This window comes from Ailuropoda melanoleuca, chromosome 1 (genome assembly GCF_002007445.2).
Source record: "Ailuropoda melanoleuca isolate Jingjing chromosome 1, ASM200744v2, whole genome shotgun sequence".
Lineage (NCBI taxonomy): Eukaryota > Metazoa > Chordata > Mammalia > Carnivora > Ursidae > Ailuropoda > Ailuropoda melanoleuca.
In genome coordinates, this window is record NC_048218.1 from 62,647,694 (window position 1) to 62,671,929 (window position 24,236).

The following is a 24,236-nucleotide window of genomic DNA, read 5'->3' on the forward strand; positions in this document are numbered from 1 at the left end:
GAGAAGTAGATGGAGAAAGGCAAGAAGGAAAAAGGGGTGAGCAGCTAAGAAGCTACTGCAATCGTCCAGTGCAAAATGATGGTGGCTTAGACTAGGGTGGTGGCGATGGAGACTGAGAACAGTCAAAGGAGAGGTAATATTTTCTGACAGTAGAGCCAACAGGACTTGCTGATGGACTGGGGATGGATAGGAAAAGTGAAAACACCTTTAGAAGATTCCTGGGTAATTTGAGTTGATAACCAAAAAATACCTCAGCCAGTTCTTGGTAGGTATGGACATGGCCATGCCAATGGTCCAGTACGGAGTCACTTCCAGAAGGATCTTCCCTTGGACTGGCCTTGGGATCCAGATAAGTCCCATGCCTTCTCAATGAAACTGCATTAGTTTAGGAAGTGAGTTCAGCAAGCCTGCTAAGACCTGGTGTCAGATGTAAATAAACTCTGCTTATGAAAATCTGTCCAGAATTGACCCCTGTTCCCAACCGTTCCATGGAAGACAGCACTGAAGTATTTATAGTATTTTTGGAAATGGTGCTCTATGGTGAAATGTCTGGGAAACAATGCTTTTAATACTCTCTTCCTAGAGAAGAAAATAAATGATGCACACGAACATTGTCAAGTTCTAAAATGCCCTGCGACTAAAGAACCACTTTAACCTAGCACATAGATTAACATCACTCACTAGAGTTGGAGAAACATGGATCTAGGCTCTGTATGTCTCTCCCTGTACTTTCACTGTCCCTTGGAATTCAAGCAAAAACAAGAAGAGCAGCTACTGTTTACTGAGCACTTACCGTGTGTAAGGGACTGTATATCAGTATCTCCCTTGCTATACACACTATACACAGGTGCTGTTTTTATTTATAGCTTTTACATTATCATTTGTTCCTGTGAGTTTTGCTTTATGGACCATGCGTTCACTTAGCAAAAGCAGACATTTCTTCCCTAATCAAATAGATTGGCAGTGTTCATTCATAGTATTTCCTCAAGCAGCACTGAATATAAAGACCAGAAATTCTTCACTTAATCGCCCCACCTTCATTTACTCACCCCACTACAATGACGAGTGAGAATTTCCCACTCTCATCACTGCCTCACTCTTCCTTCAGGCCTCCTCTTCACTAGTTTCCTTCTTCCTATTTATTTTACTTATTTCTAAGACAAGAACCATTTAGGGGCAGTTCACATGCTTTGAACACCTTTAGGCTTAGAATTACCTTTCTTTTTTTAAAAAAAGATTTTATTTATTTGAGAGAGAGAGCAAGAGAGCACAAGCAGGGGGAGTGGCAGAGGGAGAGGGAGAAGCAGATTCCCCACAGAGCAGGAAGCCTGACAGGGGGCTTGATCCCAGGACCCTGGGATCATGACCTGGGCCGAAGGCAGGCACTTAACCAACTGAGCCACCCAGGCACCCCAGAATTCCCTACTTTCTGCCTCTCTCTCAAATGTCGTGACTTTCAGAATATGGCTGTTGTCACATGTAAACCTTCAGATTGGGGGTGCCTGGGTGGCTCAGTCAGTTAAGTGGCTGCCTTCAGCTCAGGTCATGGATCCCAGGGATCTGGGATTGAGTCCCACGTTGGGCTCCCTATTCAGTGGAGAGTCTGCTTCTCTCTCCCCTTGCCCCATAATAACCCTTAGCTATCTGGAAGACAAACACACACCACACACACACACACACACACACACACACACACAGAGTCATTTCACCAACCTCAGCAAAGAGAAGACTTTTCCTGGAGTTAAACAATCGATCACTGGGGAATAGCGAGTTCTTTACATTCCAGGCTACTGTAACATGAGTCATTATGGTTACCAAATGACAATGCTATTTATTTTATACCGGGCAAAATAATCGTAGCATTACCTAGAAAAATAACCCAATCACAAACTGAAATATAGCCACTGGGGAAGATTGCGGCTCGCTCTAATCCACCAGCAATTCAATGATGCAACTTAAGCAGGAAATGAACAGCCTTCTATTTGATCAAATGTGTAAAGAGAAATTAGTGGGAAAATGCAATGACCTAGCTGTAAAATGACCAACACAGTGAAATTAACAATCCTCAGCATTGGCTCTTCTTAGAGGATTCCACAGCTTCATGGTTTCCTTATTTTTGTCTAAGCAAAGGGAATGCCTACATAGGGCATGTGACAAACACACAAAAAACCAGCTTTTATAGTTTCTTATTATCCAGGTTGTGCTGTACGTGCTTTTTTAATTAATTTTTTTATTGAAAAATAATTCACTATTATTAGTTTCAGGTGTACATCCTAGTGATTTGATAATACATTACGAAATAATCCCTACAGTCAGTTTCATTACCCATATATGTTCTTTTGCAGAAAACAAAGGAAAACACAAAGACAGTTGCCCAGTTGTATCTCTGGGAGATAAAGCTATTAACTTGGTACTTGTCCTTTAGAGAATATGGCCTACAAGTAGTTTAGGAAATTTATTAAGAAATAAGTCTGCAGTGAATACTGAATTTATTATACCCAACATTTAGCATTATACCCAACATTTAGCAAAGACTTCAGTGTCTTGCCTCTTTACTTAAAACACTTCCCAACGCCATTCTCCTTTCTAGTCCTGTCCCCTCAAGAAAGGGAACTGAGAAACCCCTAATGAACTCACACCTGAAGGAGGAGTCCTTGTGCTGGGGTTTTCTTTGATCATTAGCCAGTGCTTCATGCCATGCAGAAAATTACGCTTCTGTTGAACATGATGCAGATACCAATCAATGCATAAAGTGGAAGGCTTTACCTTGAAAATAAATAGCTAAACCAGGAAGTCTGCTTCTCTGCATGCGGCTGTTGGCAAGGCCACGGCCACACAGGCTAAGAAAGGAAAGAAAACAGAAAATGCCAAGGACAGAAGACTAGAGGAGGGGCGGGGGAACAAAGCACAAATGGACACATTCCTGAACAATTCTTAGGACTCTGAGCTGAATTTCCCGCTCTGACACAGACCTCAGCCTGCCCCCAGGCAACCGTAGCGTCGTAATTACAGCATATAGTGAAGACTTGAGGATAAGGCCGCCTTTGGAGGAGCGAAACTGAGCGTTCTGAGCATTTGTGCCATCTGCCTGCATCCCAAAGCAGGCTTCTGAGAGTTGAGGTGGGCCACCCCAGAAACCCCTACTTGGGTCCTCCTGGTAAGGACCTTGGCCATGAAGGGAACTCAGGTATGTCTGAGTCTCTGCTCAGTTCAATAGCTTTTAGCTGTAACACATTCATCAATTTCTTACTAAGCTTTAGATGGCCAGGTATCCCCGTGAGAGTCACCAGAAATTTTTCTGTCATTGAGTTCTTTACTACTTTATTTTTCTCTGTTGCAAATATGCCCCAAACTTGGGTCCTTCTCCATAACTGAAAATAGTTAGCCTAACACTAACAGAAGCTAGCCAGACTTGTGAGCTATGGGATTTGAAAGGAAAAACGCTATATACCTCTTATTTTTGGAATGAGGTAGGAAATGAATGAATGAACAAATGAATAATGTACACTGATTACATTAATGTTCATTAACAAGCAGATTTCCAACCCACAAAAATAAGCCCTCCTTATCACTATTTTCTATGTGCCTTGGTTCAGAAAGGAATCAGGACAGTATAATGGAGGTCAAATACTAAACTAAATTAAAAGAGTCACATTAAGGGAAATTTAATAACATACATGCTTCTCTTCATAAGTTCCAATAGGAATTTGGGGCTCTTTTTGAGAGGGAAGTATATTTGAGCTATAGGTCGACAGTCCTATTCTCTAAGTAGTGGAATCTAACTCAGTTAAGTAATGTCAATTAAATCAATTAAGTAGTGAAATTTACGTGTGTGTCTATGTATAGTCTATTCTGGAGCACAGCCAATTTTAATTCGATTCCGACACTGTACAAGTAGATGTATTAGGAAAGCCACAGGCCACATTGGGCTGGCCCCCCACGCAGGACAAATAATATAGTACAGTGGGCTTATCTAGCAGGATTTAGGATTGGGAGTGCAGTTAAGGTACCAAGCCTTTAAGTAGGACTAAAACATCCGTGTTGGCCTCTGTTTCCTTACTGAGTTCACCCTCGCAGGTCACTTGATTTACCTGCCGAGGTCAAGGCCAAAGAGGTCAAGGTCAAGGCCTCAGCTGTAACAGCACTGAACTAATCTGGAGATGGGCATGGGGACTAGGGCAGCAACTTCATCAATATCTGTTCAGGAAACCCAGGATCCTGGTCCCGGGCCAGGTGGCATGATGAGAAGGCAAGATGCATTCCAGAAAACAAAAATAGGGTCCACAGGGCATTTCCAGACAACTATTTTTGTAAGCCATTTTAATACTGCATCATTATTTTTAAAAGAACTTTTACAAAGGTCAAAAGAAAGTTTTGGGTTTTTTTTTTTTAAATAAGTTCAGTAAAAGCTCAAGTTGCACACTTTAGAATTCTGAGTTGTTTTCCTTTTTAAAAAATTCTTTGCTCAACCTCAAGGACACCCAGCATCCTTCATTTCTTGCCCAGTGTTGTTGAGCAGCTGGTTTCTGAAGTGGAAAATCAAGTGGTTCCTTTCTATAGAGTAAACAGCATTTGGGATTCCTGGGCATGCAGACTGTTCGGGTGCCACATGCTGTACTATTTATGTTGCGCTCGGCACATGCAGGAGGAAGTAAGAGACACAAAAGGCCTACTGCTTTTAGTCACTCTTTTCTTCCCATTCCTGGGCCAGCTTCTCTTTTCAAACTGCTCCCCCTTGGGCCATCAGTTAAGACAAGAGCTAATCAAATATCTTAACTCCATTAAGAATATTTTGACAATCCAACCTAAAATGTCTGCCTCCTTTCCTATGGATAGGATCTGTGGGTGCGGTTCTAGAGCTCCCCTGCTCCAACCCCCATATTTTGCAAATAAGGGGTCCGGTGACTTGCCCAAGTTCATACTACCAGCCGAAGGCAGGAGGCTCCTGACCTGGGTGCCACAGTCTGGCGTGAGTTGTTCACTACAGCCCATCTCTGGCCAGAAAGAGGAGGCTTGTCTGAAGCCAGCTCACATCAGGAATCTCTGGAAGCCCAGCCACAGCTTCAGCCAGCACTGCTGGCATTTCTGCGACTCCGAACGTCTCAAGACAGCTGAAACCTGACAGTCTTATAAATTCACTCACCTGCTGCTAATGCGTGCGGCGCGGGCCCTTCCCACCCCCACCCCCCGAAACAGTGTGAGGCAGACTAAGAAAACTGGCGAAGTGAGCGAGGAGAGGCAACCCAAGTCAGAGCTACAGAACTGTGCGGATCGTGCTAAAAAGGCGCTGTGCCAAGCAGACACTGTCTAGACTTTAACCGGCCCCTCCAGAGGGGGGTGCGGGAGGAGGGGGAGCGGGGCCGGAAAGCCTGCTTGCTTTTTGTTCAGCTAATGCAAACACATGACACAGCCTCCGACAGGCTCCAGGCTGGGAGTTCACTCAGTCTAAGACATTTCTTCCTCGGGGCTGGAATTCAACTGTGGGCTCAGCAAAGTTGTGCTAATCCAGCAATCAGAAAGGAGCTGGGAACGTTTCTCCTAGTTCCTGGGGAATCACCGTTCCCAAACTAGGAGTTGGGGCAGCAGCCCAAAGGAGCACATTTGTGGGTACGAAAGAACAGATTTTTAAAAATTTTCTATTTGTATCATCTTAGCTAAATCCATGAGGAAAACCCACAAAAATACAGAACTGGCTTTGGATGGGGGCCTGTTACAAAAATTTTGTTTAAGACTACTGATACCGATTTATAAAATGTACAGATGGAGAAATGGCCTCCATGGTCCAATAAGCATCACACATCTGAGAGAAAACGCTGGGTTTGGGGAGCTCCGCATATCAGTTAGAAAGGAGGTACCCCCTCCTCTGGGGGGACAGGCAAGCTCAAAGCCAGGGCGCACAGAGCGCAGGATGGAGTCAGTCCCATTCTCCTCATTGGCCAGCTGCTCTGGTGGCGAACAACCATACCCACAGTGGCTCAGCTGGAGCTCGAGAACTGTCTCACAACTTGGTCCTATTCAATGTGGGACAGTTATGAATGCATCTGAAGGACAAAGACACTGCTTTAAAACATCCCCTGAATCACTGAACACAATGCGGCAGGTGCTCTAATGTTAGAGAAGCCGCTGAACCTGAACCAGGTGAGGGTCATACCCTACCTGTGTGGTCCACAGAAGTGTGGATCCGGACACCTGTGCCGACAAAATGAAGAGGCCTGTACGGGTTTCTGGTTTGGGGTTTTGTTTGTTTGTTTTTATTGTGTCCATGTTACCAAACAAAAAAAAAATGTTTTTCGCGTGTTTTCAGAGTCACTTTCAAAAATAAGACACAATGGGCCTAGCCCACAGAGCAACTGCTTTGAGAGCTGGCGTCTGGATTTGTATCCTGATTTTACTCTTTACTAGTGGCTGATTTTGAGTAAGTAACTGAATTCGCTGAGCTATGGTTTCTTCATTGACGAAGACATGAAGATTATAGTAACTTCTTATCAGGTTGTGAGAATTAAATACGACAAAGCTCTTTCCCTCCCCTCCCGCTGTTGTCTGGCGAACCACCACTCATTTTTCAGGGTGCAGCTGGGGGAGGCCTCCCAGAGCCCCCGGGGCTGGGTTAGGTTCTCAGGCCCATTCTGGCACTTACACCCTGGTTCACTCTGAGCCTCTGTCCCTGTCTGTCTCCCCCACTGGACTGCAGGCTCCTTGGCAGCAGGGTCTGTGTCTTAGTCACCAGCACCAACTTAGCGCCTCACAGAGAACAGGGTTGTGATACTTCTTACTTTTGTCCCTTGAGTTAAATTTGTGCCTTTGTGAAACTTCACTTTGTCCCAGATGGATGAAGCAAAATACTGCATGAAAACTTTGTGCAGCTTTGTCTCTGAGTAAAATGTGACCCTGGTGATCTGGGGATGTTTTGGCAGCTCCTGAGGCAGCGCGAACCCTCCAGGACGACCTCTCTGTAACGGTGTTGGAGCAAGATGAGAAAGAAAAGGGAGATAAGGTAGAAGGGAGAGATGAAGAGGAAAGAGCAACACGGGGAGCAATGAAGACCCAGCTCTGGGGCTTGGAATCAGCGGCCACGTGAGGCTGTGGTCAGGACTGGCTGTCAGACACAGCAGTGCCCAGCAGAGGACTTGAGGTTTGTGTGCAAAACACCTAGAGCGTTGCCTTGGTTCCCAAAGGGACAAATCGCAGTCTGCTCCAGGAATACTCCCCTACCTTGTCTTTGAGAGTAGGTATTTAGCAATGAAAGCAAAGAGTTCTATTTCTGTGCCTGATCATATTTTCCAAACCCCAAATTTAGAATTTGTAGTCCACTAACAGTTGTGTCATGGTGAAGGCAGTAAGAATATATGAAAATGACCATCCCACAAAAAATCCAAGCTATCTGGTGGCCACCTCCATTTGTAAGAAGGAGGGACACAGGAGAAAGAAAAACTGAATCTGGAAAAATTACAGGAGCCTTAGCCCCTCTTTTCTTTGCTTTTTCTCCCTCTTCTTCCCTTTCTGGTATTCTCCCTCGCTCACTTCGTCTTTAGGGAGAACCTATGCTGGTTGGCACAGCCCACTGCCTGTGCATGGGAGGTGCTCAATGAGTACCTAATTCTTTTCCTGCAGGAAGGATAGGGTTGTGGCTTCACAGAGGAAACACTATCTAGAAGTTTTAAAGCAAGACTGGCTCAGTAGCAGCAAGGGCTCTGATAAAAATTCTGGGAGTCAAAGCATCCAGTGAAATAAATATCCTAGTTGTCCTTTAAAAAGCAGGTGATGCTTAATCTCTGGAGAGAGTAAAAGAGGCAAGGAGAGTTTTCTGCAAGCCATGGACGTGTGTGCACACACCCACACCCCAAGGGTTTTGGAGTTCTTCCAATAAACAGACACCACAAGAATAATACTAATAGCTAACACTGCATTCTATGTTCTGAGCCATTCTTCTAACTGCTTTACATATAAGAGCTTATTCGATTCTTACAGCTAACATAGAGTAAATACTCTCTAGTAAGCCCATTTTATAGATGAGGACGTAGGCCCAGAGAGGTTAAGTAACTTCCCCAAGATCACAGGGCTAGTACTGAATTCAGGTAATCTAGCTTCAAGGTCCTAGAGCTAAACCATTATGCTATCCTTCCTCTCAAGAAAAAATCAGTAAACGAAATACAGTGAAACCTGATCCAACACACAGATTGCACAAATATAGACAATGCCTAGTGGATGTTAGTATGTCAACTGAGAATTCTCTGAATACTCATACTGAAATCATTACAGAGTCAAAAACATTCTTTGTCAGTGCCTAGTGGGAGCTTCAGGTAAGAGGCACGGTATCTCTTGCAGGTGTTTGGTATTGATTATGTTCCATGAGTAGAGGAAATCTTTTCCATTATCTAATTGGATAGAAAGGCAGAGAAATAGCCATTATCCCCATTTTACAGATGAGCAAAGTAAGCTCACGGAGGTTAAGTAACTTATACAAGGTCTCAGAGCTAGACAAGGGCAGAATTCAAATCCAGCCCATTACCCAGAGCCCTTGCTCCTAACTGAAGCTGCAAGTCAGAGATACTAGGTGGCTTAAGAAGGGGGCAGAGCAGGACTTCAAAGTCAAGGACTGTCGTTATTTTATAATGTCCTTCTTAATGAGAAGGTGCTGTAGCAGGGTCCTGTCTTGTAAAAGATAAGACTTGGAAACACCCAGATAGGCAAACAAGAGAAGAGAATGAAGAAAGGGACTCCGTGGAAGGCCTGAGTGACATGAATATGGGAAATCAGAGAAAAGTGTTGGCACTCCAGGAACACACACAATTTCCACACAGAAAGTTGCCACCTACTGGATGGGTTGTTCAAGTAGTCAAGGTGGACAGGCTGCAAATGGCCCCAGCAACTCAGGCAGAGCCTCTTAAGTTCTGAAAAGGTGTCCATCCAACTGCTGCATTTCAGGGTTTTCCAGACCAGCGGCCAGAGGTGAGGAACGGGGTGGTAATTTCTGTGAAAACCATAAATCTGGCCCCTTAAATTTGACCAGGTCTGTTTGAGCAGTACCGGAGCTATGGTAACAGCAACTCCTTCAGAATAGGGACCCACAAGGTATTGCCTTTTAGTTCCACACTATTCTTCACAGCAGCATATGGGCAAAGGGACTGGCATAATGCTTGGCACTTCTGTAGATCAATAAATTACACTCATTTACTATCACTGGACGATAGAATCAAAGACTGTGGGGGAAAAGACAAATTTTGCCTCAGACACAAAAATTTTAAGTCTTGAACAAGATAAAAAGTAACGACAAAGAGGCAGTTTCCTTATATAAATTCAAGCCACTATCCCATGACGCACACATGTATAAATCAGTGCCTGCAACATGTCATGGCTTTTGCCATGTGTCACATAACTTGTTTTGGCAACAGTTAAGCTGGTCAAAAATAGTGTCCAGGATTATTCAGGGAACATTTTAAGGGTCATAAATTCAGACTTAATCCTGGGAATAGCTTATTGGTGATGGCTTCCAAATGAGCACATAAAAAGTCTGTGAAGAGATTTCATGGAAATCCTCCAACCACAGCAGAAAATGCAGATTTATAGGATATATTTTGTACTCCAACTACCCAAAGAGCTTTCTATTAGCAAGTTATTGCCAGGTGGCTGCTAATGTAGGAGCTGTTATCTATGACAGCAGCAGCTCGTAGAGCCTTAGGAAGAACAACTGTTTACTCCATCAGAACAGCCAAGAAAATTCTCATTATCATATTCTTGTTGATGGCCGACATTAGAGGGTTTGGCTCCCTTTAAGGTATTCGAATTTGTCTAAAGAAGTTAAAAGCTTGGACCAGGACTAAAATGCTGTTTTGGTTTTTTTTTTTTTTTCATCTATTTGCTACCCTAGTCACATCACCTAATAACTAATACCCCATGTTTTCTTTGTTTCACATAGTCCTGAACTCTGCCTTCTAATCACCTTAATTTTGCTTAAAGATATACCAATGTTTGTCAGATTGGATCGACGTTTCCAGAAGGAATGGCAAATGTCTTTTATCTCACCTACAGACTAATTATTAGTGGCTACCCAGAACATTGCTGAGGATTTTCAAACCTTCTCCAGACTCAGGACAACAGAATTCTATGATTGATTAGCAATGTCTGTCATGGGTAAGGGAGAGGGTAGTGGTGACATGCATGCCATGTTTGTACCATCACTGCTGGCCATTTATCAAAGTGTTGTGAGATACTTATTTTTATTGTCTATAGCGTCTAGTAGGCTCACCACATACATCTGTTGATTGCTAATTTCTCCGAAAGGAGGGATAAAGGGCTGATTTATCTTTAGGTAGTGGAATTATGGTTAATTTCATTCTTTCCTCTAGTCTTTTCTATATTCTCTAAGCTTTTCATGAACATATTACATTTTCATATTTTATCAGAAAATAGCTCTTTTTTAAAATTTAAATAGAATAGCATACATTAGGAGGGTAAATTCCTCCTGAAAAAAGGAGAGGGGTCACAAGAATCCTCAAGATGGATTTTAAGGAGCTTTGTTATACTTCTCTATAAATCTATACACAGTTGTGAGGATAATGCAGAGTGGAGAATGTTCTGCTTTTTAAATTAAACTATAATCATTTGCCAGAACATTAAAAATTTTTGTAAACACAACTTTTAGTGGCACGTATTGTTGTAACCCTTAAGTCTTCCCCTATTGTTGGATATGCAGTAGATTTTAAGTTTTTCACCATCATAAATAATGTAATGGACATTTTATGCAGTCCTTCTGAAAGTAATAATGGCCAGGGCAAAGTGATCAAAAATAATTATTTGAGTTTTTTTCCTTGCTATAGTTTCTCAGTGTAGATTATATTGAGCCCTGGATTATCCATCTGCAGAATAGCCAAGTCAGCTCCCCCAAAGCTGATCCAAAGTCTGCTAAAATGGATTCATATCAATAAAGACTGTATTTAACTGTGTTTGCTTTATGACTGTGTAGTTAACAAGAAAAACAATTTTCTAGTATAAGCACTGTTAACTACAAGCTCAAATGCTTACAATAATATCCAAATTGCAATTATCATACGGAGAGGGTCAATTTACCTTTTCATTAATTATTAAAGTTTTATTGTTAAACCATGAATTAAAAGCTTGCCAAATGTTACTAGGGCCAGACATGAAGAGACTGGACTAATTAAATGATGAGTGATAAAATGTAACTCTGATCATATCTACTCCTCACTCTTTTCACTGTAACTGTTTCCACATACCATGAGTTCACAGCCTGCTTTCTGCACCGACTCCCTCAGTCTTGGTTGGGTGGTGGCTACATGGGTGTACCCATGTGTACAGTTCATCAAGCTGTACCTTAAGGATTTGCGCATTGTACTAATGTAAAAATAACTTTAAAAATTAAGGGAAGCCGTATGTTAATGTAAAAAAAAGAGCACTAATTATAATTGTACAGATACTTGTTCGTTATGTAGTTAAAACAATATTATAGCTGCCACAGTTTAAAGCATCTGGCCCATCATTAGACTGTGAGCAACCTGAAGGCAGAGATCATGTCTTGCACTTCATGCATGACTCCGCCCTGGGTGTAGGGCATGTTCAACCCGTAGCAGGGATACTGCTTGATGGGCCCTGTGATGAGAAGGCCTGTGCTGGTAATGACTCCGAAAGAAAGCACCCCAAGCCAAAGTCACAGGCACCAGAAGACAGCACCTTAGAGAAAATTATGCATCGACTTGCATGACATTAATCACCTAGCTTACAAAATGAATCCATCTAAGTGTAAGGTTCTTTTTCAGTCCTATAATATCTGGTGTCATTACATTTATCCTATTTATGGCTGCTAGAAATTTTGTCTTGATGTCCAGTTATTTGAAGAGGAATACGAAAATGACACTGATGTTTTTAATTCATGATGTGTGACCACTGGTATTTACAGTTCATATTTTGCTTTCTCAGTTTTCCTAGAAACACATCTTTCTGACTCACTGACTTTGAAGAGTTTCTATTCTTCTCCAGGACATTACATCCATCACAGCCCATGCCCCCTGATCGCCACCTCACAGCTCCTCCCCAACTAGCTCCTCTGAGCTTGGGAACGGACTCCTGCTTTCCATCACCCAATCCAGAGACTTCTATGGGAATTATAACACATCCTCTTTCTAAAGACAGTTTCAGTGGCCAGGGCCTCATGTGCAGGGTGCTTGTCCATCTGTTCTGGCTGTTCAACAGAGTCCCTGCTATGTTTTAACATTCGAATTCCCAACAATGATCTTCAGAATCACAGCAAGTAGTTTATTTGCCAATGGATAAACAAGATATTATTTTAGTGGTTAATGTACAAGATGGATATTAAAATCCTAGTTCTGCTGCAGCTCCAAGAAGGAGTCAGAGGATGTGGGTCAGACTCTGGTCCTCCCTAAATCCACCATTAGAAAAATTCTGAAGGATACAGAGGAGCTCCCACATCAGCCAATAAAACCCCTAGGGTTGATTAACTTGTGCGTTGCTAATAGGGTGTAAATGAGAAATCTGGCTTCAGAGGGACAATGACCTAATAATCTCCTTGTCTCTCTGGGTAATTAATATTATTTTTGTTACTATTATCTTAAGTGAGGCACTCACAGTTCATGGGTCAAGTTTTTCCTTACTGCAGTGAGCGTTTTGATTTATGCATCAGTCCCTCGCACGTGTGACTTACCATGGTGAGTTTACAGACCTGGAATGCTGGCAATCAGAGTGCTAGCAGAGACAACTACCAAGGGAGAGCAGAAGTGTGCCTGGGTGCTCGCCAAGGCTGTCTTTCAGAAGCAGGCAGTTGGGCCACAGGGTCGCCTCCAGCCTGCCATGTTAGAGTGCACTCGGATCCACCTACTGAGACTCCAGGGCACACGCTCTCGTGCCTGGACTGTCAAACTTTCCTAGCCTCCGTCCACACCTCTCACTGAACTGCAGTAATTCTCAGTGGGAGGGCGATGGGTGCAGGAGGATGAACAAGCCTACACAGCCCCCTCCCAACAGAATCTAGAAAAGGGGTAGCTGTGTAATAGTTAGTTGAAGCACTCCCTCAAGCTGCTGCCACCCCCCATTCCTCACCCATACAGATGCTAATATATGCTCTTCAACAGAATTGTGCCACACTCCCCACTCCCCCCCCAAGCCTAGACTGTAAAGGGGCCTAGGAGTGAGCTCAGGTGGATGGGGCAGAATTTGGGGGGAGGCTGACAGAAGCCATACATTGGTGATAAGAGTATTAAAGACAAACAGAAAGTAAGAACGAGAGGAAGCAATCAAAAAAGCACGTAGTGCCAAGTGAGTAAGAGACCATGGAAAACATTCAAAATTTAACACATTCCTTAAAGAGATTTGTTAATAGTTTCTCAAATCTAACCAAACAGGATTTAAGACTGGCATTAATAATGATGACAACCACCTTTTCCCAAACTTGGGACACCTCTGATTCTGGAGGTCTACTATCACAAAGGCTTGGCTCCTTCTAATATCAACATGATTTGTCAGGGAATCACAGTTTTAGAAAATACGTTGAGTTGAATACGTGTACTTGTATTAAACCAAAAAGCACCAAGAAAACTAAGTTTATTTTCTAAATTTTATTTTTTAAAAAATAAATCTTTATTTTATAAATTAATAAATAAATAAATCCAACAATATCTGTACAACTTTAGCCCTAAAGTGTACTAAAGTGGATTCATGTCAATAAACCCTGTAAATATCATTATTTGACTTTGTTTGCTGTATGTTCATATACCTAGCAAGGAAAAAATATTATTGCGAGCACAATTATAAAAGACTTAATATACAAATTGGTAGGGTTAATTTACCTTTGCATTAATAATTAAAAGTATATTATTATTAAACAGATTAAAAACTTGCCATGTGTTACTCAGGCCAGACATCATGAGACTGGATTGATTAAAAGATAATTCTTGGGGCACCTAGGTCGCTTAGCTGGTTAAGTGTCCAACTCTTAGTTTCAGCTCAGGTCATGATCTCGTGGTGGTGGGATTGAGCCCCACGTCAGGCTCTGCACTTAGTGCGGGGTCTGTTTCAGATTCTCTCTCCCTCTCCCTTCCGCTTACTCTACCCCCTCTCTCTCAAATAAATAAATAAAATCTTAAAAAAAAAAAAAGGATAATCCTTAATAATCTGGAGCCATGAAATGTAACCAGGATCATACCTACTCCTCTTTACTCCTCAGGTACCCTGAGTTCGACTACTTTCTGCACTAACTCCCTGTTTTCATGCCTCGGCACCTCTTGATTTTGTCTGGGAATTTAGTGGGAGAACTCTCTGCTCTTCTACCCGAAGCAGGAAATTGCTGCTGGGGGAGCTTCCTATGAGAGCAAAACTTTTCCCTGCAATGCTGGTAGGGGGGAGGGGTGTAGTGCAGGCTGCCTAGAATAGATCCTGGACCTTGGGTCACACAGCCTTCAGCCTTCAGTCTCCTGGTGCGGGAACCAACAGCCTCTCATACCTCACATCTGCATTCCAGTTCACGAGTGATTTCACACACTAGCTGGCAATTCCTAAACCTGCCGTAAAACCAATCAGGGATTCACCTCATCCATCATTGTGCTGCAGCTGCCTTTTGAGGGCCACAGCAAGGATGGAAGGGTGTTTCTTAGACAGGGCTAAATCAGCCAGTGAAGAGAGATCCTCCCTCACATTCAAACCCTAGAAAACGAAATGCATGAGAAGCAGATCTGGAGTTCAAGATGGGCCCCAAACATTGAAGGAGCTGGATTCAGATCCTTCTACAGGACTAACTAGCTGCGTGACCTTGGTCAGGTTTATCTAATCTCCTAAACCTGTTTCCTCCTCTGTAAAATGGGGATAATAAAACTGACCTCATAAGGTTGGGGAAGATTTAAAAGAAAAAACACATGCAGTCCAATGTCTGCTACGTAAGAAGTGCACCAAATGTGAACTCCTTCTGTGGGACAGTGGTTAAGAGCCTGGGGTATGATGCCAGACTGTTGGATTCAGACCCCTATCCCTACCACTTAACAGCTTAGGGCACTGGATAAATTACATAAACTGACTCAGTTTCCCCATCATTAAAATGGGGTTTCATTACAACTCAAAGTAGATATCCAGTAAATATTAGCTATTTTTAAAATTTCATTGTTAGCTTGTGTTTCCAGTGCGACCAATAACATAGTTGTGAATTCAGAGTTTATGTATGAATTGAGAGCAATATATGTGTATTTTTTTCCTAACTCATGAAGACCTTGCATGCTTTTATGAATTTTTTCTGGCCAGAGACAAGCTGTGATGCAAAGGGTGGGGCTAAACTGTTATATGAAGAAAAAAATTCAAAGAAGGAGAATAACCACCCACCAGGGAGCTACTTCTTTTGTAATGTACATTCCATTTCTTCTCCCTCATGCTTTTTAATTCCTTCCACATTTCCTGCCATAATTATCAAATGTTTGGTTTCTGACCTCACTCTTCTGGAGACTAGAGCCCAGGGAATTTGGAACTGTTTATTTTCTGTCCATAAACCTTTGAGTTAATGGAGGGGCTTGTGAGTGAAGGGTTTGTTGGTTTGTTTGTACTGTCTCAGGAAGGTCACTGGAGTTGAAAGGAAAACATTACCAAAAAAGCGCTGAAATACTTTGACTGGAAATGCGGAGCCCCCAAAGAGCAGAGCAACGGATCTCTTACACTTGCGCAACGCTGGATTAAGGGAAAATTGCGATTTTAAAAGGCTGTTATATGGCCCTGATATTACCACAAAATCCGAGGGCACTTTACAAAGAAAGAAAAAAAAATGTTGAGAATCATAATCATACTTTATAAAAAAAGAAAAAAGCATTCCGCCCTAAAGGAAGAATCTCCCCCGCCCTTCCCCGAGGAGTCAGCCTTGGAAGGAAAAAGCCCCCAACTATTCTTAATTTCCTCTTAAGTAAAGGAAAGAACTCAAAGGCGCCTTTTTGAACTCAGCTGCCGTTCTTGTCGCCGCCTCCGTCCCAATCCGCCCAGCTCGCCCTCTTTCCCCCTCCTCACCCTCCCTCCATATTAGCCGCGGCGGGGCTCCCGCTTATGGCCCAAACTACTTTTTCTGATTTGGAGGTTTAAGTTTCGCAAGTAGTATTTCTGCTCCGAGCGCCCCCTCGCCCCACGCATGGAAACTCCCGGTCCCACCCCGGGAGAACATGCCCAGGACGCACTCCCCGCCCGTCCGGCGCGCACACCCAAGTGGCCCGCTCACCTACCTCGGCGTGGACCCAGGCGACCGCCACCAGCGCGAGCGCGAGCCAACGTGTCCACATCTGCGGAAGAGAGAAGAGCGAGACTGAAGGCGCCGGGCCCCGCGCCCACCCCGGAAACTTCTCCGGGTCCCGCAGACTCGCCCCCTCCACCCGGTCACCCTCGGCCGCCCGGAGGGGTCGGGCCACCGCGCCCAGCGCCGCGCGCCCTGCTCTCACCATGGTCCTGTCCCGGTGTCCGGAGGGCGCGGGGCAGGGCGGCCGCAGCGAGATCTCAGGCAAGGTGGGAGCTCCGCGACTCGGCAGCCTCCGAGGAAATCCGACCTGCGCTCACCGCCCCTTAAGACCCCTCCTTCCCCGACTGCCTGCCCCCCAGCTCCTCCCCCTTCTCCTCCCCTTCTGCAGCAGCGGCCCCCGCGGCTCGCGGCTCCGCTCGGTCCTCCCCGCCCCTCGCTCTGGGGAGCCCGCGTGCGTCCTGGCGCCCTCGCACCCCTCTCTCCTCAGGCACCCCGGACGTGGAGGCATAGGCAGAGACAGAGAGGGGGTGTCCGGGGGGCGCTGCAACAAAGGCGGAAAGGGTGGGGGGCCGAAACCCCACCCCCGGGAGGGCCCGCTGGCTTGAGCGGCTGCTCTGGCGGGCGGTGGGCGCGGGCTGCGGCGGTGGCCAGGTGGGCGGTGCTGCAGGGGGCTCCCGGCCGGGTCTGGGGCGGGAACGTGCAGGAAAAGGCGCCCTGCGGCCTGGGGAGCCGGAACCGCCCCCCGCGACTGATGGAGAGAGGGCCGGAGGTGCAGAGGGACCCTCGCGGCCCAGGGACCGGGGCGTCACGGCAGACAGAGTGCGAGGAAGTGGGCGCAGGGCCCGGAAGACCAGCCAGCATGGGGAAGGCTGCTTTGGGTTCAACAGTGAATTTCCAGGGGGAGAGGTGGGAGCCGCCCCTCTCTGCTAAGAAGATCTTGACTCCAGCGTTTGCCAGCAACCCCATCCTGTCCTCTCTGGACAAGGAGCGGTGCCCCCTCCTGTCGTCTGCACCCCCCCCCCAGTCATCTGTGCCCTTGCTCCCACTCCCATCAATCTGGGTTCCCTCCCTGTTATTGCTTCCCATCTCCACCAACTTCTTCCCAGGGGCCTTCAAACGTATGCTGCCTCTTTGAAGGTGTTAACTCCCCAAACTCCTAGCTGTGGCTTCTTTCCTACCTTGTGTCTGGTGTCCCTGGTTCTGAGAACGAATCTCCTTGACACCTCAGATTTAACATGCCCAAGGCTGAGCCCCACTTCTCATCAGCTCCCAGGCCTGCTCATCTACCTTTTTCAGAGGAGTGCCATCAAAACGTTTCCCCACTTCCCAGACCCTGGTTTCACCGTGTTCTGGCAGTTACCCCTTTGAGATCTCACATGCATCTCTTCACTGCCGTTCACATTTCCACTTCCCTAGGCCAGATCTTCATCCTCCCTCATTCCGGAATTCTGGAAACCACCTCCGGTTGCTTTCCAGCTCCAGGCTCTCCTCCCCTAGTCTCCACGGCAAACCATTGCCGTATTTTCACTAGGTGATTTAAAAACCATCCTCCTCAGGCTCTTCCCCTCCTCAGAATCTCAGCACTCTTCCACATTGCATCCAAAGTCTCTGCCTTTCTTGAAAGTCTCCCTTTCCTTGGGCCAACCTACTTACCTAGCCGTACTTCAACTGCTTAATATACTCCCTTTGCTCAAATCAGGCCAGCATTGTCATTGTCCTCTGAATTTTTCATATTCCTCTGTTTATTGAGTGCCTACTGTTGTGCTTCTAGGGGGTTTCATATAGCACCCATAGTCCCCACGCAGGTTCACAGTCCGTTGAGATAGCCGCTGGAATCAGACTAACAGAAAGGAAAATCTCAGCTTTGTCCCGGGCGGGCACTGGAAGGGTGGCCATAGCTTAGATCTGTGAGGACAATGGGTCTGCATGTACCTCACCTCAGAATTAAATAAAATAAGACATGTTAAATTGATCTCGTAGTACCTGGCAGTCCCAAGAGGAATTGAACAATTTGCTGTGTAACATTGGGAAGCTAGAACCACCCCCCACACCCCATGACTGATAGAGGGCTGGAGATGCCGAGGGACCCCTTTTGTGAAAATCTGTTTTTGTAAAATTGATTGCAGTTCTACAGTTTCTGGAAAAGCAGAAAACACATGATTTCTAGAGCAGGCGAGCTCCCCAAAGTTGAGGGGAGCTCCCCAAACTCATTCCTGCTTCCTTGATATGGAAAAAAGAGAAGTAGGGAATAGATGTCCTCCCTGCCCTCTCAGTCTCTGTGCTAGGATTAAAGGCAAATGCGTTGTATAAGATTTTGCTCCTGCCCTCTAATAACTCAAAATACTTTTTATCCCTCCCACATCAACTGCACCCCTTCAGAATCTGACATGGTCTCCTTTGCTCTCTTTCTCCTTGTGTCTATTCAATGTCAAAGTCTGTCTTTCTCTCCCCAGGACCCAAGTGAAGTTTCTTTGCTTCTCTCGCACCATTTCTGACAATAACTTGGCATAGAGGACATGAGGTTTGAAGCCTGACAAACCTGGCTTTCAATGCGGTCACTACCACTTACTAGCTGTGTGACCTTCATCAAATTACTTAAACTCTCTGAACCGAGGTTTCTGCATCTGAAAAATAGCAATGATAATGCCTTTCAGAGGGTTGTGAAATGTAAATGTGGTAGGTTATGGAAAGTGCCTGGCAAGGAGTAGACCTCTGTAAGTGGTAGCCATTATTTTATTGACCCTGCTTTGCATCTGAGTTGCAGTTGTTATTGCGTACTAGGTACTACAGAGCCATTCAACCCGTCTTACTTTATTTAATTATCACAACAAACTGAAAGACATTTTTTTATTGCTTGCATTTCCCAAATAAGGAAACTGAAGCTCAGGAAAATTTGGATACTTTTCCAAGGTTAACAGTTGGTTATACAACCCTACAACTTGGCATTTTATTGCGTACTGTTATGCACTGTTTAACACTTGTTCACATCATTATTCTTGAGTCTCCAGCTAGATTTTAAGATGCTTAGCACATAAACAGTTTTTGTTTGTTTGTTTTTGTATCTTTATTCTCTCTACATTTGGGGCACAATCAATGGATGTGATTTATCAAAATTACAGATTCCTGTTCAATCAAGGGCACCATAGAAAAAATGATAGATTAGAAGGAGAGACTCAATATCCAAAACTGACATGGAACTCATAAGTGCGATATAAATGCAACTTCTGCAAATCAGTGAGAAAAAGACTGGAAGCCCAACAGAAAAATGGGCAGAGAGTATGAACGGGCAGTTCCCAAAAAAAGGAATCCCAAATGACCAACAAGTAGAGAAAAGATGCTCAAAAATCACTGATATTATTTAAACTGCACAATGATCCTATGAAATCCATATTATTTTATTACCTTCATTTTACAGGTAAGAACATTGAGACATACAGATTTTATGTAATTTGTCCCAGATCATACATTAAGTGGTAAATATTATTTATAATCATCACAGAGGCAAAAATTAGACAGTTGGACAATGCTAAATGTTAGTGTGTGAGTAGTGCAGTCTTTCTGGTGTATTGTGATTAAGAGCATGGATTTAGAAGCCAGATTGCCTTGGTAGTATATCTTGGCTTACCTACATACTATGTAATCTTGGTCAAGCTATGTACCCTCTCTGCATCTGTTTCTTCACTTGTGAAGTGGAAGTAATAATAGTACTGATTCCATAGGGTAAGGTTATTGTAGAAATTAAATGTGTAAATACATGTCAAATACTTTTAATAGCACCTAGTACGTAAGCTTATAATTATTGTGTGATACTGAGGGAGTGATTCAACAGAAGGTCCTTGCAGGTACTGATGATAATTCTGTGCTACAGAATGGTTAATGTAACTCTCTACAACAAACAAACAACAATAACAACAAAACAAACTGCACGAAGGAGTTGACAGTTGTAAGAGTGAGGAATTTTTTTGGTTGCAGGTTAACAGAGAAGCTGACTTAAATGAATGGAATTTATTGGCCATATAGCTAAAAAATCCAGGGGGTAGTTTTAGCTTCAGGGAAGACTTCATCCAGGAGCTCAAATAAGGTCACCAAGGATCCAATTTCTTGCCATCTCTCACCTTTACCTTAAGCAATCTTATTTCATTGCTGGGTTTCACACAGTGGTTCCTGGGAGTTCCAGTCTCTGCTCTGACGGTAGAAAACTGGCTGTAGTAGTGCTGGCCTCCTTACGCCCTTGGACCACACCATCTGGGTGAAGGAGAGAGCCTCTTTTGGGAGCTGCTCTAAATGTCCTAGGATTTGCGTTTTTTAAAGCCTAAATGCAGTTTCTTGACATCCTCATGCTGACCACTGTGACTGCGGGGCTGGGCTGGGCTCGATAGGCTAAAGCCAATAAGGATGGCCCAAAAGAAAATTGGGCTAATGTCAGGAAAAGAAGGGGCAGAATGCTGGGACTAGCCAAACAATGTCTACTGCAGCAACAAATCACCAACCTACACTATGAAACCAGCGTGCTCCCAAGTGGAGTGTAGGTTCCCCAGAGGGCATGAGAAAAGAATATTACAATTTCTATTTTTACTTATTTTCAATCCAAAAATAGAAATTGACTTTGCAAATAAGTAGATAGACTCTGGAGCCCATATTTAATCCATATGTGAGACAGTCATGAGTTATACTCCATTGCCAAGTACCATGAGGAGAGTGGGCGTTCTCCCACACAAAGGGACTGACAGCAGCTAGCTCCTTTTAACATATTGTAATATACTGCAGTGTGCCCACTTAAATGGATTTACATATTATACTATTTAGTTTTAATTAAACTAGATTAAAAACATTTCAGCTTTGAAACCATAAATTGAGGATAAAGCTTTTTCCTATTAATAAGAAAAGGGCAGAGCTGACATGTTTGCTACTTCTGGGAAGAGCTGTCTTTCACATAAACAAGGCAAAAGCAATAAGTTGATCATATCTGACAATAAGTCAGTCAAAAACCTCGAAAGTAACAATAAGGCTATGTGAAATATTGGTTCACATTCATTGTTACCAGTAATAACTTCATCCTAAATATGCTTTGTGATATCATTTAAAAATACTTAGGATTGACAAGAACGTTAGAAATTATCCAGAATATAAAGACAATACCTACTATTTTTTTCTTGGTGATATCTGAAGATACGCAATTCTCAGTTCATCGTTTAGAAAACTTCTCTCTATTTTTTATAAATAAGTAAACAAACCACTAGAACTCTTTGTTGGGAGGTTTTTGAACAGACTAAAAATTTTTGTTAAAGTTTTTAAAATGTGTATATATGAGAGTTTTTATGGATGCCACATCTTTATTGTTTTTGACAACAAAATCACCTAATGATGAAACATTTCCAAATATCCCATTTGAGAATATTTTCTCCACAGCACAAGTTTATTTTTAAAAGCAATTACATTGTCACTCATTATTAGCATCACAAATTTTCCTTGAAGTAGTAGATTGTGTGTGGATTTTTTAAAAAATCTGATTGGTAGCATTCTACTTATCACACAAAATGACAACAAATTTGGAAGAGCTGTTTTATGTCAAAAATTTGTCTTCAAGTTCAACAACATTTACGGCCTCTGTCCCAAGGTAATCTGTGAGCCTCAGTGTGATAGAAAACATTTTTATATCCCATATAATTTCACTTCCCATATCATTTTTTAAAAATTTATTTATGTATTTGAGAGCGAGAGAGAGGGAAAGAAAGCATGCATGGGAGTGGGGGGAAGGGCAGAAGGAGAGGAAGAGAACCTCAAGCAGACTCCCAGCTGAGCATGGAGCCCACGTGGGGCTTGATCCCACAACCCAGAGATCATGACCCTGAGATCACGACCTGAGCTGAAATCAAGAGCCGGACACTTAACCAACTGAGCCACCCAGCTGCCCCTCACTTCCCATATGACTTTTGAGTATTACAAATATTCACTGTATGTTAATTTATAAAGTTAACCACATCAATGTCTTCCTGCAGTATGCTTTGCAGCTCTGGCCCCGGGTGTCTTTGCTGCAGTAATTCAGTTGTGAACGGTGCAGCAAAGCATTCCATGTGTGAGCATAGCAGTGGAACTTTATCCTGAATCCTTCTGCTCCATTGAGCCATTCCTCTGTAAGTTCGCTTACAGGGTTCCTGCAGAAAATACTGCTTTCTCTAAAGAAGTCATTTATTATTTAAAGTGTATCTTTCCTAGTAGAGCTTTCTTTAGTTGCTCACAAAAAAAGGCAGTTCTTGGTTTATTTCATTATTGAAACAGAATGTACCCAATAGAAGAAGATGAGAAACATTCGAAACATCTATATTTTCATTCACTATATGGCAAATCTGCATGAATTTGCTCAAGTACTTGTTTTCCCTGTTAATCTTCATAAACATATATGTATATACATATACATATATGTATATGAAGATTATATATATATATACATATTATATATATACATAGTTAATTGAATTTTTTTGCTAACTCCAATGTGTATGCTGACCAAGGAGTACACTTTAGGTTGTCACCATATTGGTTTCCCTGTACTATTTCTACTATTCCTGATTATAACAGGAAGACAATTGTTTCCCCTAAAGGCATGTCTTTTACTATTAAGTCAGAAACTTAAAAGAAAGTCTTAGACATTTAGTAGAAATTTTGACAAAATTTCTATGTATATTTGGAGTGTATTGGTCTGCTAGGACTGCCATAACAGAGTACCGGACTGGTTGGCTACACAACAGCAATTTATTTTTCAGTCAGTTCTGGAGGCTGAAAGTCCAAGATCAAGGTGCTGGCTGGGTTGGTTTCTGGTAAGCTCCCTTCCCCTGGCCTGCAGTTGGCTACCTCCTTGCTGTGTCCCCACATGACCTTTTCTCGGTGTGCATGCATCCCTGGTAGTTCTTCCTCTTCTCATAGGGACACTAGTCCTGTGGGATTAGGACTCTACCTTTCTGACCTCATGTAACCTTAATTACCTTCTTAAAGGCCCTATTTCCAAATAGGGCCACACTGGGTGTTAGGGCTTTGACATATAAATTTTGAGGAAATGCAATTCAATCTATTACAGTGAGTTAACTTTTTTACCTCTGACTGTCATAAAACCAAATATCGAAATAAACTGGACTTAGACCTTCAATTCTCTCTGTCACAAAATGTTAAGCAAATATTTCCAAATGAAATAAAAACATCACTCTCACTAAATCTATTATTTTTTCCAGTGAGAGCAAAAAGGTTTTTTGACCATTAATAAGCACTATGAAGTGCTATTAAAATGTTGATTATTGTATCTTTAACTCATTTTGTTATTTTATATTTTGTATATGTTTTATGGTTTGTACACTATATTTGCTCATTGTTATTGGTGGAGGTATGTGACCCCCAAGTTTGAATACCATTGCCACAGAAAACCAAATCTCACACTTAGGCCAAAAGAACAATTCTAGAATTGAGTACAGTATTTGTTACTTTTAATCACATTCATTGTGACATTAATCAAATTCATTGTGACATTTTTGTTTAATCATTGAGAACACCTGTGACAAGATGCTTTCATCAGCAACTTAGGGAAATAAAGTATTTATTAAATATTTATGTGTTTATTGACATATACAGAGCAATGTGTAATTTAAATGTATGCCTGTTCTGCTCTATCTAAAGGTGCTAGATCCACACAGTCTCTCTCTCAAGTTAATTTCTGAAAATCCCATAACTGATAGTATAAAATTTCATGTTTCATTCAAAACTATGATGTGTAATAATCGATCTACTTGTCATGAGCTTGGCAGGCCTATTAATTTGGATGAATACAAAAATTTTATGTGATGAAATCCTCATGATATTCAGCACGCATCTGCTCCTTTTGCCATCAGCATGTTTTCACTTCACTTCAGGTAACCATATAGTTTCCCTCTAAAATCCCATTCCTCTCCTGCCTTTTTTTTTTTTAAAGATTTTATTTATTTATTCAACAGAGATAGAGACAGCCAGCGAGAGAGGGAACACA

General features: G+C 43.0%; 1 protein-coding gene across 1 annotated transcript in view; it reads right to left on the reverse strand.

Annotated features, from left to right (window-relative positions):
- The window catches only part of FSTL1 (follistatin like 1), a 52,159-nt gene extending 35,576 nt beyond the window's left edge, over window positions 1-16,583 (reverse strand). Inside the window, exons 1-2 of the mRNA XM_002915252.4 lie at window positions 16,428-16,583; window positions 16,215-16,271 (exon numbers count right to left, since the gene is read on the reverse strand). Of these exons, the coding sequence (XP_002915298.1) occupies window positions 16,215-16,271; window positions 16,428-16,430 (60 nt within the window). The 5' untranslated portion in view covers window positions 16,431-16,583. The remainder of the gene's footprint in view (window positions 1-16,214; window positions 16,272-16,427) is intronic.
- Between the last annotated feature and the right edge of the window lie 7,653 nt (window positions 16,584-24,236).